The 15,413-nt window shown below is 46.6% G+C and overlaps 1 protein-coding gene across 1 annotated transcript in view; it reads right to left on the bottom strand.

Annotated features, from left to right (window-relative positions):
* Positions 1-15,372, bottom strand: part of LOC128826156 (ATPase family AAA domain-containing protein 3-like) — a 65,876-nt gene extending 50,504 nt beyond the window's left edge. The window contains exons 1-7 of the mRNA XM_054009294.1: positions 15,125-15,372; positions 13,799-13,875; positions 13,127-13,228; positions 11,962-12,021; positions 11,424-11,493; positions 8,751-8,916; positions 7,835-7,904 (exon numbers count right to left, since the gene is read on the bottom strand). Coding sequence (XP_053865269.1) covers positions 7,835-7,904; positions 8,751-8,916; positions 11,424-11,493; positions 11,962-12,021; positions 13,127-13,228; positions 13,799-13,875; positions 15,125-15,338 — 759 coding nt within the window. The 5' untranslated portion in view covers positions 15,339-15,372. The remainder of the gene's footprint in view (positions 1-7,834; positions 7,905-8,750; positions 8,917-11,423; positions 11,494-11,961; positions 12,022-13,126; positions 13,229-13,798; positions 13,876-15,124) is intronic.
* Between the last annotated feature and the right edge of the window lie 41 nt (positions 15,373-15,413).

The raw sequence follows: 15,413 nt of genomic DNA, 5'->3' as shown, positions 1-15,413 counted from the left end.
CATGGTATCCAAATGCCTCACAAAGGCCTGAGTAAGTGACAACCCAAAAACAAACAAACAGTCTTGCTCTCTTGGACCTGCAGGGAAAGTGAATTCCCGAACAGAGATCCCTGACAATATCCTGCATCAATCAGCTGAGTAGAACCATTGGGATTGCACATAAGGAGGGGTAGGTAGCCAGTAGGCCTCAGAACACAGGGCTAGGTCAGGGAAACCCTGAGATACAAGATAGGCTGATTCTCTCTCCCAACCCACCCCGACTCCCCAAATCCTGCTACCATAGATTTCCAAGTGGCAGAAAATACAGGTGTGAGTGCTTGAGAGGAAATAAACAGTTTAGCTTAAAACTCCAAGTTCACAACGCAAGAGCTTGTTATTTTGCACAAAGGCTGCAATAAAGCAGAGGTTTCTGGATCAGGAATTTGTAAGCTGAAAGCACCAGACAGCAAGTTTTAAAATGATCTGAAGGCTCCAGATGCTCCAGGTGCAGCCTACATTCTATAAAGGGATTCACTCAAAGCATGTCTCGCTTTCACTGGGGTGGCCGTACAATGTGTCCTTTGTACCAGCCCACGCAGGAGCCTCTGTGTATAAAACGGGAGGGAGGAACAGACGGTGGAAATGGCTTTCAAGCAAGGTGTCCATTTTATCAAGCTGGGCTACTAAAAATATCTTCTCAAAATTACAAATCAGGACGTGTTGCTCAGTTTGTAACATTCTGAAGAGGAAACTTCATGGCAACAGGAACAGGCTGCCCTGCATTCATGCTGTGTAAGTGGCACTGTGCAGTTTTAAGCCACAATTTACTCCAGCAAATGCACTGGGACTTCAAGCGCTTGACAGGCTGGCGGCTCTGTGGTGGAAAGGAAAATATGGCCTCAAAAAAGCTTCTGTAAAAATTCATTCAAGAGGTTGTAACAAATTTTAAGTAGGAATTTCTTCAACAGGTGACTCCACCGATTTTGTTTCAAGGTCAACTTTAGCCTGAGCAAAATCCTTAACATGAATAAACATACACAGGACTATATAGGAGCTTGGGGGGGGGACGGGGGGACACTGAGGGGGCTCTGAACAGAAGAGTCTCGGGGCTTGAGTCCTTCCAGACTCCTCCACCAGTTCCCACATAAATAGAAAGTGTCCCCTATACATATCACCCGATGGCTTTGTGCTAAAGACGTGCTATTAATGCTACTGTATGCTGCCGCCAGGACTTCCAGGGAGAAAGTAAAAATGGTTGAGCATCATTCTGCATAACTGTACAGGACGAAAAGCAGGGCTTCCTGACCCAGCCTTGACACTGCATTTATTGAAGGGACAGCAACACAGCAGTAAGATGGGACGCTTACAGATGCCGTTATTATAACGGAAACAAGAAAATCTTCAGAGATGGTTAAGCCTTGGCTCGCTTCCAGGCTTCAGGACTGAGCACATCCCCATGGGGTCCTCTACAGCAACCTCTCTGGACAGTTTAAGAGTGGCACCAATGAGAGCCCCACCCAGTCGTCTTCAGCTGGAGGAATGGTGGCAGGCTTGGTCTACACTAACCCCCCAAATCGAACTAAGGTACGCAACTTCAGCTATGTGAATAACGTAGCTGAAGTTCGAAGTACCTTAGTTCGATCTTACCTTGGTCCTCACGCGGCAGGCAGGCTCCCCCGTCGACTCCGCGGTACTCCTCTTGTCTAGCTGGAGTACCGCAGTCGACGGCGAGCACTTCCGGGTTCGACTTATCGCGTCCAGACAAGACGCGATAAGTCGAACCCAGAAGTTCGATTGCCAGCCGCCGAACTAGCGGCTGGGTATAGACGTACCCGCAGTCACACGAGATCTTGACAGCAAGCAGGGGGAATAAGGAGTGTAAGGGAAGCAGGACATCAGAGCTCAGGGGGAGAATGAAGAATGGCTTGCAGCGGCCTTAAAAAGCTGTAGCATAAAATAGCAAATTAAAATCAGCTTTCGTGCTGCATCTCCTGTTATTCCCAGAAATGCTGAGAGTCCCTAGAGGGCAGAACTTACTCCCTCAGAAAGAAACTAGAAGGGAGGCAGTGTCTTCATCAAGCCTCCTACCTGCTCCGGAGCTAGGCAGGAAAGTGGGTTACCAATGTCTTTTCAGTTCATTATGGAAGTAGGTCAGTGACTCGACTCACTCCATGTGGCCACTGGGTACTTTGAGAATTCACTAACCCAGCAAACTTGCACTTTGGAGCAGGGGGAAGAAATGTAGAGCCCTTGAGTCTGGAACTCAGTGTTCCAGAGGCAGAGTTCAATGACCATTAGGGTATGTCAGAGAGCACATAGAGATCATGGAAAATACCACACTACCGCTCCACCATGACCTAAAACAGGGGGTCTCAACCTTTTTCTTTCTGAGCCCCCTCCAACATTCCTGTGCCACAATAACTGGTTTTCTGCATATAAAAGCCAAGACCAGTTAGGGGTTAGCAAGCAGGGCAACTGCCTGGGGCCCCATGCCACAGGGTCCCCCACAAAGCTACATTGCTCAGGCTTTGGCTTCAGCCCCGGGTGGTGGGGCTCAGGGTCCCAGACTTCAGCTCCATGCGGTGGGGCTTCAGCCTTCTTCCCTGGGCCCCAGGGAGTCTAATGCTGGCCCTGTTTGGCAGCCCCCCTGAACCCTGCTCGCAGACCTCTGGGGACCCTAGTTGAGCACCACTGATCTAAAACACTCCCCTCACCACTGACTAAAATCAAGAAAACCCTTCTGGTCTCACACCACAGCCCTCCTTGCAGAAGATAAGGATATTCGCAGAAGATGGCCTGAAACCTGGGCAGCTGCCGAGATACCAAACAAAAATCTCATTGACAACCCAACTATGCAAGTGTCGGGCTTCTCCTCCCCACGGCGCGTATGGACAGCTCTAAACCGTATCTGCACCCAACGTGGAAGATGCGCATACTTACTCCATAGATGGAAAGTGAGGAAATCGCCGAACTGTGACTGTGGCGTGGTGCCAGCTGTCAGACACATCACGGATGACTGTCCCATCCATGCTCACCCTGGAGGTGTCATGGCCATTCACATGGCTACCTACTCTGCTCTGGGCTGGAGAAGAGACCTTAAGATGCAGCTGCGGTCATGCCGTTGCTTTCACGGTTCCACTCTTGCCATAGGAAAGAAGGAGGGTATGCCTACACTGCACTTGAAGGTGTGACCATAGCACAGACAGGCATACCCAGGCTAACTTCCATCTAGCTAGCACTGGTAACTATAGCAGTGTAGCCATGGCAGCATGGGCTTCAACACGGGTCAGCAACCCAAGTACGTACCCAGGATCCCAGCTGACTTGGGAAGCGGGGAATGAGCGACAGGGGACGGATCACTTGATTACCTGTTCTGTTCATTCCCTCTGGGGCACCTGGCACTGTTGGAAGACAGGATACTGGGGTAGATGGACCTTTGGTCTGATCCAGTAGGGCCATTCTTGTGTTGTACACTGGTTGCCCATACCGCCCCATCTACACTGCTATCGTTACCTGTACTAGCTAGATAAAGAGGGGCAAAGTAGATGAGAGTGGAGGCGTGATGGGCTGGGTAAGGAAGAATATTTGATGGACAGCAGTCCTATCTAACTGGTGAGTTAACATAAAACCGGGCCTGTGCCTAAAGCAGAACACCAGTATAGTTTATAAATCAGTATCTCTTATAAATATGTCTCACATTTTGAAAAAAAACAAAACAAAAAACTGGTAGGTAAACATACAACAGCAAGTTTCCAGCCAAACCTAATATGGCCTCAGTAGCTGGACCTCAGATACGGCATCTTGCTGGTGCTGGTATCTTGCAGATCTTAGCAATGCAAAGCAATATGCATTAGACAAGATGTTGGGTAAGGCAAAAGCTGCAAGTGTCCAATGTGAGCTTTTCACAATGCATTAACACACACAAATCAGGTTTAAAGCAGCGTTTGGGTAAGTTAGAGCCAAAATCCTAAGAGTAAAGGGTTTTGTTATTGTCCTTTAATATTAAACTGTTCCCACCATTTTTAAAGATTTCAGTGAAAAACTATTTCTGGATTTAACCACTCCCCTGGATGGTGTTGTAACCCCACGCGTGACAACTTGGTGCTAGTGCAGGAGACCCAGAGAGACACTGACCGCTCTCATCTTGCACTGCAAACTGAGTAAAATGCGAAGAGTAAAACAGAACGAATGGCTGATGATTAATTCAGCTTCCAAAATTATTTCTGCTTGGATAAAATAATTGTCACCACAGCAAAGGACATCTTACAAGATTGTTAGTCTGAAAGGGTCCTTTTAATGCTAATGCCAACAAACTCGGAAAAGGAACTCTGCTAAACGCTTCAGGACTGATCCAAACCCCACTGAAGTAAATAGGAATCTTTCCATCAATTTCAAGGGTCTTTGGACCAGCTCCAAGCAGCTTTTGTTTTGAAGTTGCAGAAGCTGCAAGCTCATTTAGTGAAGTTACTATATGTATTAGGCATGCTGCAATATCTAGGCATAACAGAAAAAGTAAGGAACATTACCATTAACTTGGGATTTATTTTATGTGTAAATTACTTCTGCATGGGAGGCATAAGGGTAATATTCATAGGAAAACAGCTCCACCTAGTCATTTATTTGAGCAGACACACTGAGGACTTAGTCTCTGTATCCCTGGGAACTTTAGCATGCAGATTCCTTACACAATAAGCTGCACAATGCAGCTTTCATGCATGCAACACCAAAGGCTCAATCCTGCTTTCTGGTGCACTGCGTACATCAGCACTGATCTTGAATGTTCAGCTACTGTGTAAATCACAGATGACTTTCCGAGATAAGCAGCAGCAATGTGTGTCATACAACAAGGCAGGAATGAACCCAATCTGCTTCGTAAAATTCCTTTGCAGAAACATACAGCTTCTTAAACATTTCTCTGCAGATTTTCAGCCCAGGGTCTAACGAGGGTGTCTGCGGTGCCATGCAGAGTTAGACAGAAATACACCAATACAAAGAAAACTGCTGAGATGACCAGAGCATCATGCAAGTCCTTATTCAACACGACTCGAGTGCTAGATCAACTAAAGCCTCAAGTGTTCCTTTGATTTTTAAAATTAAATGTTTAAAGTGAAAGTCATTTGATTTAAAGCACAAACCTCTGAAACGGTTAAATCCAAGGGCAAAGATTTAAAGAAAAAAGTTCGCCCCCTGGCTGAGAGTTCATTAACAATTTTAAACCTAGTGCTTTTCTCCTCCCAACAGCCAAATAATGAAGTCTCTGCAAATAGACTGCACTATAATGGAAGCCGTGACACTTCAGCATTGTTCCACCAACAGCACTGCTGTCATAAAGCTACTTCTGAGTAAACATTACTGCATTTCGGTGGTTCTCGACCATTGTCAGTAATGCCACCTAGTGGTACAAATAAATACATAACTAAGCCTATGTACGGTAGGAACTGAAGTAACACGTTCAATAGCCACTTTGCTGCCAGCAGACTAGACCGGGAAAATAAAAAACAAATGTCTCTTTTGTTAAGTTTTTCTGATTCGCCTTTTGCAAATCAAAGTGGGTATTTGCAGCCTAATATCAGAACTTTCTTCTGCCCCAGTGACCTGTTCAAGATGAGAGCAACATGTTCACATACAATCAAGGCGCTGTAACCACGAAACGCTGATTATCCAAATCTGTTCAGAAAGCCACCAAAACCTGGCTGCACACTTCACCGTCTAAATTCTATCCTCAAGCTCTTGCTCAGAGCCTGGATTGCTAGATACCAAATGTACACATAAGGTACAAGAATGCAAACAGGTGGAAGCCCTAGTAGTCTCACTAATCTCAGAGCGCGGAGTTTTTACTGATTTCCTTTGGTGCCTGCATGGTGCATGTACTGCGTGATAGTTCAGAGTCTTGCTGGATATACAGCTTGGTTTAATAGAAGAGTTTGTTTTTCAGAACCAAAAATACATTGTGACGGAAAAGCCAAAAAACCCCTCAATTGTAAAAGGCAAGGCTTCCCATAGTATTCTCCAGTGAGTGTTAGACTGTGTCTGTGGGTCCTGATCCAAAGACTAACATACGTTTTTGAATTAGACCACTATTCAGTTTCCCACTGCACCTGGTTTTATAAAACCAACAGGCAGAGGTGAGAAGCAGGCAGTAGGGCAGTGCAAAAATTAGTATGTATTTTTTCGTAAGAGGAGGTTGGTAGCAAAAATAATGGAGCCACGATAAGGAGGAGAAGAGAGGAAGATTAGCCGTTAGCAGGTGTTTAACAGCATAATTTGTATTTGTACTGTACAATGCACAGAAAAGAAACCCTTCCTAAGAAACTGCTTAATTGCCCGGAAAGCTTCTCATGACTCTCATCCACAGCTCAAATGGCAAGACCCAGTGCGCCTCTAGTGATCAATGCTTGGCATATATATGCTGACTACCCCTCCAAAGTGCTGTATGAACCTCAATGAAGGGGAAGAAAATGAAGGAAAAGTTTAGGGTGAATCGGAATGATTCTGAACACAGATCTTGTTGGAAAAGGAGCAGTTTCCCAAGGGAAGAGGAGGAAGCCCTGTCATTCAAGTCACTGACAACCAGAAAAGGGCAGTTTTTCCCTCTGTCATCTTAGTTTTCCAGGCTAGACCCCGGCCTATATTTTGAACATTAAAAAACAAGCCAAAAAACCCTTTGGGATCTTTGTTGTCCAGCCTAGAGTAAAGAGGGCATAAGCTTAACTTGATCCCCCTATTTGCAGCTACACCTTAATGTATTCAAGATACTCTTTCCATCCCACCTTGAAGAGTCACTTCCAATTTTATTACAGGGCCACTGACAAGACACCAAGACAGGCTGTTCTCTTTCCCAAAGATGAGAACAGAACAGGAAGAATGCACTGGAGTTCTTAATCAACACTATTAAATGAACTGCAATGTTCTACCAAACAAAAGGGGAGTAAAATAAGTAGAGATATCTGTGATTCCATTGCAAGAGAATAAAGTGAGGGTTGCGTTTTTACTGAAAGATGGAACTGTCAGTGTCTACTACTGATGAAAAAGCTAAAAAAAAGGTGTCAAGTATCAGGGGGTAGCCGTGTAGTCTGTAACTACAAAAACAACAAGGAATCTGGTGGCACCTTAAAGACTAACAGTCCTCTCCTGGAATTGACACCTCCTCATCCATTATTGGGAGTGGACTACATCCACCCTGATTGAATTGGCCCTGTCAACACTGGTTCTCCACTTGTGAAGTAACTCCCTGCTCTCCATGTCAGTATATAATGCCTGCATCTGTAACTTTCACTCTATGCATCCGAAGAAGTGAGGTTTTTACCCACGAAAGCTTATGCCCAAATAAATCTGTTAGTCTTTAAGGTGCCACCAGACTCCTTGTTGTTTTTCTAACAAAAAAGGTCACTTTGTAATCTAGTCAATTTCAGAAAGTGAGTTAGTAATATCAGATGCTCTACTTGTCCTTGTGACTCTGTCAGCTTCTTGGTTTAAAGACAATAGTCTCATTTTTAAAATAATTTCTCCTCTCTGCTGTTGCTGGATGAAAGACCCACTAAACCAACAGGCAGGGGAAATTGAATACTGGAGAAAAGTGAAAATGACAGTACATCAAGTGCTGTAACATGTACAAAGTAAATGGGAAAAGTTTTCATTTTTGTCTACTCTTGTAATAATTATAACCTTGCATGTTAATTGGAGGCAGACTTGCAGACAGAAATATGGTTTTAAGTTGATGGCGTCTATCTCGGAAAGTCAGCTCTTAGTTTCTAACCCAGAATTTTTAACATTACCAGGGACAAGGAGAAAAAATACAAAGTCAGATTTGTAAATAACTGTTGCCTATTTTCCAAAAGATACGTCCACAGCTTACCGTGGCTGTAACTTTATCCCAGTCTGTTACAAAGGCACGAAATCCTTCTCCAAACAACGTACCCGCTGTCCTGCGGAAAGAGAGCAGCAGTGTAAGGAGAGTCATTGGAGTATATGGCAGGAAAGGGGGAAGAATTTTAAGTTTTAAGGACAGAATTGCAAGCAGCTTACAAGATTACTCCAGTTTCCTTGATGACTTTCTTCAGAACCAGTCAAAACTAACAGAGTTCACACAGGAAACCGAACATACAGGGCAAATATATTTGTAATCGTCTGGTGTATCTGGGGTTAAATCCAGAAGAGCTTCTGGACCAAAGCTAATATGTTTATTTTTTACTCACTTCATTCATTCATTCATTCATTCATTCATTCAAAGCACTTCATAAAAATCAATGAATTAAAGCGGACAACACCCTTGTGAGGTAGGTAAATTTTACGTTTGTTTTGTAGGTGGGGAAATGGTCTCAGAGATTAAGGGTGAAACCTCTTTTCACTGGAGCCAATGAGAGTGTTACCGAAGATTTTCACAGAGCCAGGATTTCACCCCAAAATGATCAGGTTATGGTCATGCAGTCTGTTAGAGAACTCAGACTAGAATGCAAGCATCCTGGCACCCAATACATGGCTCTAACCACTACACACAATAGTTCTCCTTTCCACTACACTATCCACCCTAATCACACCTGGAGATAAGGAAACAGCTCTTTTTAAATACGCTACTCTGGGGCAGGGAATAAAGGAACACCAGCAATAACTCTCTTTTCCTTCAAACTTGTGCAACCTCCCCCCCCCGCCCTCCCTCCAAAAACAAACAAAAAATCCCCCAACAACAAGGTTTTCTACACAGCCCCTGTTTGATGGGGGTAGTTTGAGGCAGTAGCAAGGTGACCAACTCCCCTCAGCTGGTTTGCACGTACTTGAGGGAATCTAACACTGTCTGGCGATGCTCAGCAGCTTTCAGGCGGATCTGCTCCCGAATGAGGTCTGCGTTCTCACGCTCAGCCTTTGCGCGGGCTCGCACCTCTGCTTCGATACGCAGCATCTCATTCTTGTGCCGCAACTCCATCTCCCGCTCCACAGTGGCTTTAAAAGAAACAAGGGGGTGGGATTTTACTCTGGGCTTTATCCCAAAACCCAGCTTTTGGGAGAGGGATAAATACTATCAGCTTTGCTACATGTCAGATGTGTGTGACCTGACAACAGTTTTCAGTGGTGATCAGCCTGCCCAACAAAAGGAAGCAAATCAATGCAACAGCATGAAAGCTAAGTCTAGGAGTCTTCCCTCTAAGAACGAGGAGGTGGTCATCTCTAAAATATTTAAACAGGACTGCACCAAGAATCATCATTCCGTTCTGGGAACATGTTACCAAGAGAATACACTGAATACATTTGTTCAGAGAAGAGCAACAAAAATAATCAGGGTGAGTGTGACATCAGAGAAAAGAATAAGAAAACGGAATAGAGACTGGTCGAGATTGGCTGAGCAATGCCAAGGGGGACTTGTTAACATTTCACAAACCTAAGAATGAACACGCCGAGGATGAGCAACTCGGGCAATGGGATGAAAGTGAAAGGTCAACGTAGGCGGAGTATAAAACATTCCCCCAAGAGGGAAATCTACAAGACTATGGACAAGGTTGGCAGAACTCCATTTTTATTTTTAATAATAAATTTATAACTATTTTTATTTTTCCAGCTGCCGGAAATTAAGGGGGGGGGTAAGGTTGAGGGGTTTTTAGGGCCGTGCTGACAGCGAGGCTGCAGAGGCTCCACGCACAGTAGAGGAGCCCAAGACACCCAGGCGCAAGGTGCAGGAAGGCTGTGGTCCTGGGAGGGTGGAGCAGAGACCCCAGTCAGGACTCTGAGGACAACAAGCCCTGGCCATGGGGGAGGCCGCCATGGTGCTGAATGGCTCTGTCCCCAGCTGGGAGCCCTCTGCTGTCATGGGAGTGAGGACTCAGCCAGCACCAGCGGTGCTGCAGAGGGATCTCTGACCTGCTGCAGGGCCACTGATATCCAATCCCTGCAGGCGCCAGGGGGAGACAGCACTCCCAACAACTGTCACCAACTGATAGTTTTTCGTCGATTTCAGCGTGTCAGCTGAAATGTATATGCCAACAGTTATCAATTTAAATCAAATCCTGCCAAGCCGAACTATTGAACAATCTCCCAACAAAGCACAGCATTTGAGATATTTAAAATTAGAGACAAACGCTAGAGGATGCATTAGAGGGGACAGTGCTGTGCTGGACTGCAGCAAAGGAAACTGGATGACTTTACAGATCTTTTCCACTTCGAATTTCTACATGCCTATAGAAAAAGCCAGGTCACAAACAGGACAGGCTAACAAGATACTTAAAATCAACACTGGATTTCACATGTTAATGCTCTAGAGAAGTCCTAGCCCAACACCAGATTGATTCCAATGGTTCCTGATTAAATCCGGAGGGCAGGAATGTAGGAGTGCTGCATTACCTATTTTTACTAGACCACGAAGGGTTGGTGTATTGCAGTGTTCAGCCACTGGAGGCCACACTTGAGCGCTTTTATTTAAACAAAGGCTCTCTATAGAAGTTTAGCCTTTCCCAGAAATGAACTACAGGCACCAGCAACTCCAAGAGGTCTACAAGAGTACACAGTTCTCAGTAAGCTGGGGTTCAAATCTACCCTGCACTGCCAACATGCCTTAACAGTTCCCTAGTGCACTTTGATCTACTCCGCTTTGAAACAGGAGCAGATCAAAGTGTACTACGGAACTGTTAACGTGTGTCAGCAGGGTCCACAAGGACAGTTCATTCGCAGCAGGCTAGTGAGGGTAGATTCACATCCCGGCTTGCTGTGAACTAAACGTTCATGTAGACCAGGGGTGGACAAACTACAGCCTGGGGGCCGCATCTGGCCCTACAAACGTTTTAATCCGGCCCTCAAGCTCCTGCCAGGGAGCGGGTCCAGGGCTTGCCCCACTCCACACAGCTCCTGGAAGCAGCTGCATGTCCTCTCTCTGGCTCCTACGCATAAAGGCAGTCAGGGGGCTCCGCACACTGCCCCCGCAGCTCCCATTGGCCGGGAACCGCAGCCAGTGGGAGCTGCAGGGGCGGTGCCTGGGACAGGGCAGCGTGCAGAGCCACCTGGCTGTGTCTCTTAAGTAGGAGCCGGAAGAGGGACATGCTGCTGCTTCTGGGAGCTACTTTAGGTAAGTGCCGCCCGGAGCCTGCACCCCTGACCCCCTCCTCCCCAACCCCCTGCCCCAGCCCTGATCCCTCTTCTGCCCTTCGAACCTGTCGGTCCCAGCCTGCAGCACCCGCCCACACTCTGAACTCCTCATTTCTAGCCCCACACCCTAACCCCTAATTTTGTGAGCATTCATAGCCTGCCATACAATTTCCATACCCAGATGTGGCCCTCGGGCCAAAAAGTTTGCCCACCCCTGGTGTAGACGAACCCTAAAACCAGCTGTGATTTAGCTGCTGCTTGCAGATCCTGCATGATGAGCCAGCCGGTATGTACTAGCACTCCAAATACAGTTCAGAGGTTGCTCTGAATAGCCACTTAATCCCCAACCAAAAGGGGAAACGGAACGACTCCCTTACCTCGCTTCATCGCTTCCTGCTTCTGCACGGATTCCTCCTGCTTCCTCAAGTTCTCTTCATTAAGGAGTTGCTAAGAAGAAGAGATCGCATCAGAAGATGAATTCGTTTGGGAGAAAAGGCAAAACAGGAAGATGGAAAACTGTTTGGTGATCTTAAAACAGCTAGTGTGGGTGAAAACTGCAATCACATGCAGACCTCAACATTGCAAATGCTCTGAAAAAAAACAATACTTAATTCTTAAGTAGGTTCTTCTTCCAAAAACCCAAAGACTCAAATTCAGGATCTCATGTTCTCCCAAGCTACTTCTTGTTTCTTTGTCCTATTTGCGGTCAGTTGCTTTTGCATCACACACAGACCTGCTAAGCTTGGAATGCAGAAACCCTGAGGCTGTGCAAAAATCTAAGCCCTCCCATCACCGCGGTGCATAGCATCAGTCACTGGGGCATGAGGGTGGAGCATAATTTAGCATCATTGCTCCTAGTGAAGTTAACACAGATTGGCTAGGCTCTCAGCTGTTTTAGAAGATGGAACATCTTACCTGCTGCCGCAGCTGCGCTTCATAGCGCTGCCTTGCCAGGTTGTCCTGATACTGGGCCCTCTTCAAAAAGAAAAAAGAGGAAATGCATGAACATTAAGTACACAAGAAAAACCCTGCTCTAATCAGCAACAAGACTGGAGTATATGGAGCAAAAGAGATCAGGCTTTGAAACATAACACTGTCAACGTGTTAGACAAGGGGTTCTCATACTTTTGTATTGGTGACCCAGCAAGCCCCTGAGTGTGACCCCCCCTTATACATTTAAAACACTTTTTTATATATTTAACACCATTATAAATGCTGGAGGAAAAGCGGAGTTTGGGTGGAGGCTGACCGCTCACGACCCCCCACCCATGTAATAACCTCACAACCCCCTGAGGGGTCCTGACCCCCAGTTTGAGAACCCCTGTGTTAGACAATCAGTCCTAGAAGAGCTCTGCTGGCTGAAGATGTAGGGCAGAGGGGGCTGATACATGGAAAAATTAGGGCTAATGACAAATGGCAAGGATGTTGAACCTTAAACATCAGTTTGTCAGCAATCAGAATGAAAACTGAACTGCATTTCCCCAGTTTTAGCATCACCGTCCCAAGAGCTGTTAGAATCCATTGGTACACCCCATCAAAAAGCTGCTCAAAAGCCAGCCCATAAGAAGAAAAATCAGTTTGTCAAATTCTGGGTTAAGACGGTAATTTCCTGAGATCTCTTTCCAAAGGGTTAGATTCCAGAAGCCTTAAGAGAAACAGGGAAAATTAGAGGCAACCTGAGATTGCACTCCAAGTAATTTGGGGTGAATTTCATTGTCCAGCCAACAGACATGCTGTGTACGCCAGTAGTTTTCAATTCTTTTCAAACCATGACTTATACCTGCAAGCAAGGATGCACCCCAGAATGTTTTACACCAATTCCCTGCAGCACTTAAAGACAATTCAAAGGCAGAGCCAAGGAACTGGTCCAATTTACTGGATTCTTTAGGGTGTCTGAGGGTCTGTTACAAGCAGCTATGAAAACCAGCGTCAACGGAACACCAGAGCTGGGGAATGAGGCGGATTCAACTGGGGGATGTCCTCTCCTTAGGGATAGCAACCCCCAGGTGGAGAATAGCTGGTGTAACTGAATAAGCCTATCATGGTGTGTTTCCCATTCCAGCCAGCGATCGTGTCTTACCGCTTGATGCTGTCTGGTTTCTTCACTTAGTGTCTTTCTTTTCTCATCTCCTTGTACCCGGACGTGTTCATTCTTCAGCTGTTCAATGGCTGCCTCATATTCCTATGAGAAATGGGTCAGCATCCATCAGCTTAACACAAAATCAATCTGGTGTTTGGCTAGGACTTCTCTAGAGCATATTCTTCAAAATAGTTTTCTAATAGGTTTCGGTTCCTCAGTGGGGTAATGAAGTTCTTAAGACCAGGGATCATATCTGATTTTGTGCTTTGCAAAGTGCCACGTACACATACCATGCTATATTAGAGCCTCAGATACCACAAATGAGGTACTGGGAAAATAAACAAATGTATTGCCATTCTGACTAAAGTGATATTCTGGGAGCTACAATACCAATACTAACCACAAAATACCGTAAGTTCTTAGCACGGACATAAACCCTGTAAAAGAGCAGAAGTTAGTCCAGCTGCAATGCTGCTTTCCAGACTCTCTTTTTTATAAATGATATGAAGTAATGAAAATGCAGGGAAAGGCAGTGAACTAAAAGTGAACTCCTCTGTGCAAGAAGCAATCAAAATATCCTAGGCAGATTGCTAGACAATGAGGACCAAAATCTATCCAATGAAGGCAGCAGAGATGCAGTAGGCATGAATTTGATCCTGAAGTTTAACATACCTTAATTTTGGACTGCTGCTCCATTTGCAATGTCTGTTCCTGCAGCTGAGCAAGATTAAGAGCATCTTTTGCATGGCCTGAAATTAATAAGGTTGTTTAAGGACTTGTTTCTGTAGTATTAGATCCTATTTTTCTAAGCAAACTTGGTGCTGGTGAAAGATGTCACACTCACAGCTCTAGAAACTGAAGTCTTCTATCCATAAAACTTTCAGTGTCTAGGCATTTTAAACACATTAATCATACTATGACCACAAGTCAAAAGGGCATTGAGCAATTGATTGCCTGATGTAACCATGCGCAAGAGCTGTCTGAAAGCAGCTGCCAACCCCAACTATTTCCCCTATGTTTAAAGAAACTACCCAGTGTTGAAGGCATTAGAGAAAGGTGTTTTGTGTGTTATGTTCCAAAAATTTGTTGAGCCCCCGCACTTCTGGCCAGGAACCTTCATCACCCTCAAATGCTCCCAATTCTTACAGTAAGGAAGATCAAAAACATTTCAGGGCTATTTTATTCCTCAAAAAGGAATATTTCAGGGCTCAAAAGTGTGTGCCTTATAATTTGTTAATTTACACTTTATCATAATGAGGTGCTGAACCAAATACATGAATGAAAACGGGGGCCTGCTCACAGGATATAGAGTGTCACTTCTAGGACATAGATCTGGAACCTGATGCAGGTCAGAGGTCGCACAAGGTTATTAGTAGCTAATGGCAGCTGGTTAGCCTGTGTGAATTCATTTGGTGGGGGGCTCAGCCCAGCTTTTAATAAAACAGCTTCCATCAACAGAACTATCATTAACCCCACCAGTCTCTGCAGGAGCATGAAGCATTGACAGTCACGGAGACAAAACTCCTTTCACTTCACAGAAGTCTCTCCAAAGTAAGGAAGAGGCACATTAAGGGAGCAACCTCACAAAGCTGCCTGTGCAGTACCTGTTCCGGAGCCGGACTCAGGGTCCCCGGAGCTGCGATTTTAGGCGGTGTCCGCCAGCACAACCCGGTAGTGAGTGATGGGTGTCGTGCCATCGGGACAGTTTTAATGCAGGACTAACCTGGGCACTGGGGTGAGGGCAAAGGCGCTTAGAGTAAATTCAGCTCCACGCTGCACCTGTCACCAGCAACCCCCTCCCCCGCTGTCCGGGATCCCCCAGCCTCGTCCCCTCCCCCACGGGTCTGCCGTGCAGCCCCCACGGGCCCAGTCATCAGCCCCCAGCCATGGCGCCGCCGGCCTTGCTTTGTGGCACTTGCCCAAGCAACGGCTCAGCCCCCGCCCCCGCGGCTCCGGGCCTCCCTCAATCCCGAGCAGCCCCCAGGCCCCCCCACTCACGGGAGGCCTCCAGCTCCCGGGCCGCCTTGGCCGCCCGCTCCAGCCCGGTGGGGTCAAAGTTGCTCCATTTGTCCTTGGGCGTGTGCCGGTCCCCGGCTCCGTCCCCCGCTGCGGGGCCGCCAACGGAGGGCGGCAGAGCCATGCCCGCCCCGCCCGTGCCCCCGTCCCCCGCCACGGGGGGAGACCGCCCGTTCAGGCCGAACAACCACGACATGGAACCCGCGCCGCCGCCGGGAGCCAGCCACACGCGGACTAGCCGCCGCTTCCACCGCGCAGGCGCGGCACCGCC

Source organism: Malaclemys terrapin, chromosome 19 (assembly GCF_027887155.1).
Source record: "Malaclemys terrapin pileata isolate rMalTer1 chromosome 19, rMalTer1.hap1, whole genome shotgun sequence".
Classification (NCBI taxonomy): domain Eukaryota; kingdom Metazoa; phylum Chordata; order Testudines; family Emydidae; genus Malaclemys; species Malaclemys terrapin.
The sequence above is the reverse complement of the archived record's forward strand: the minus strand, read 5'-3'. Positions and strand labels throughout refer to the sequence as shown.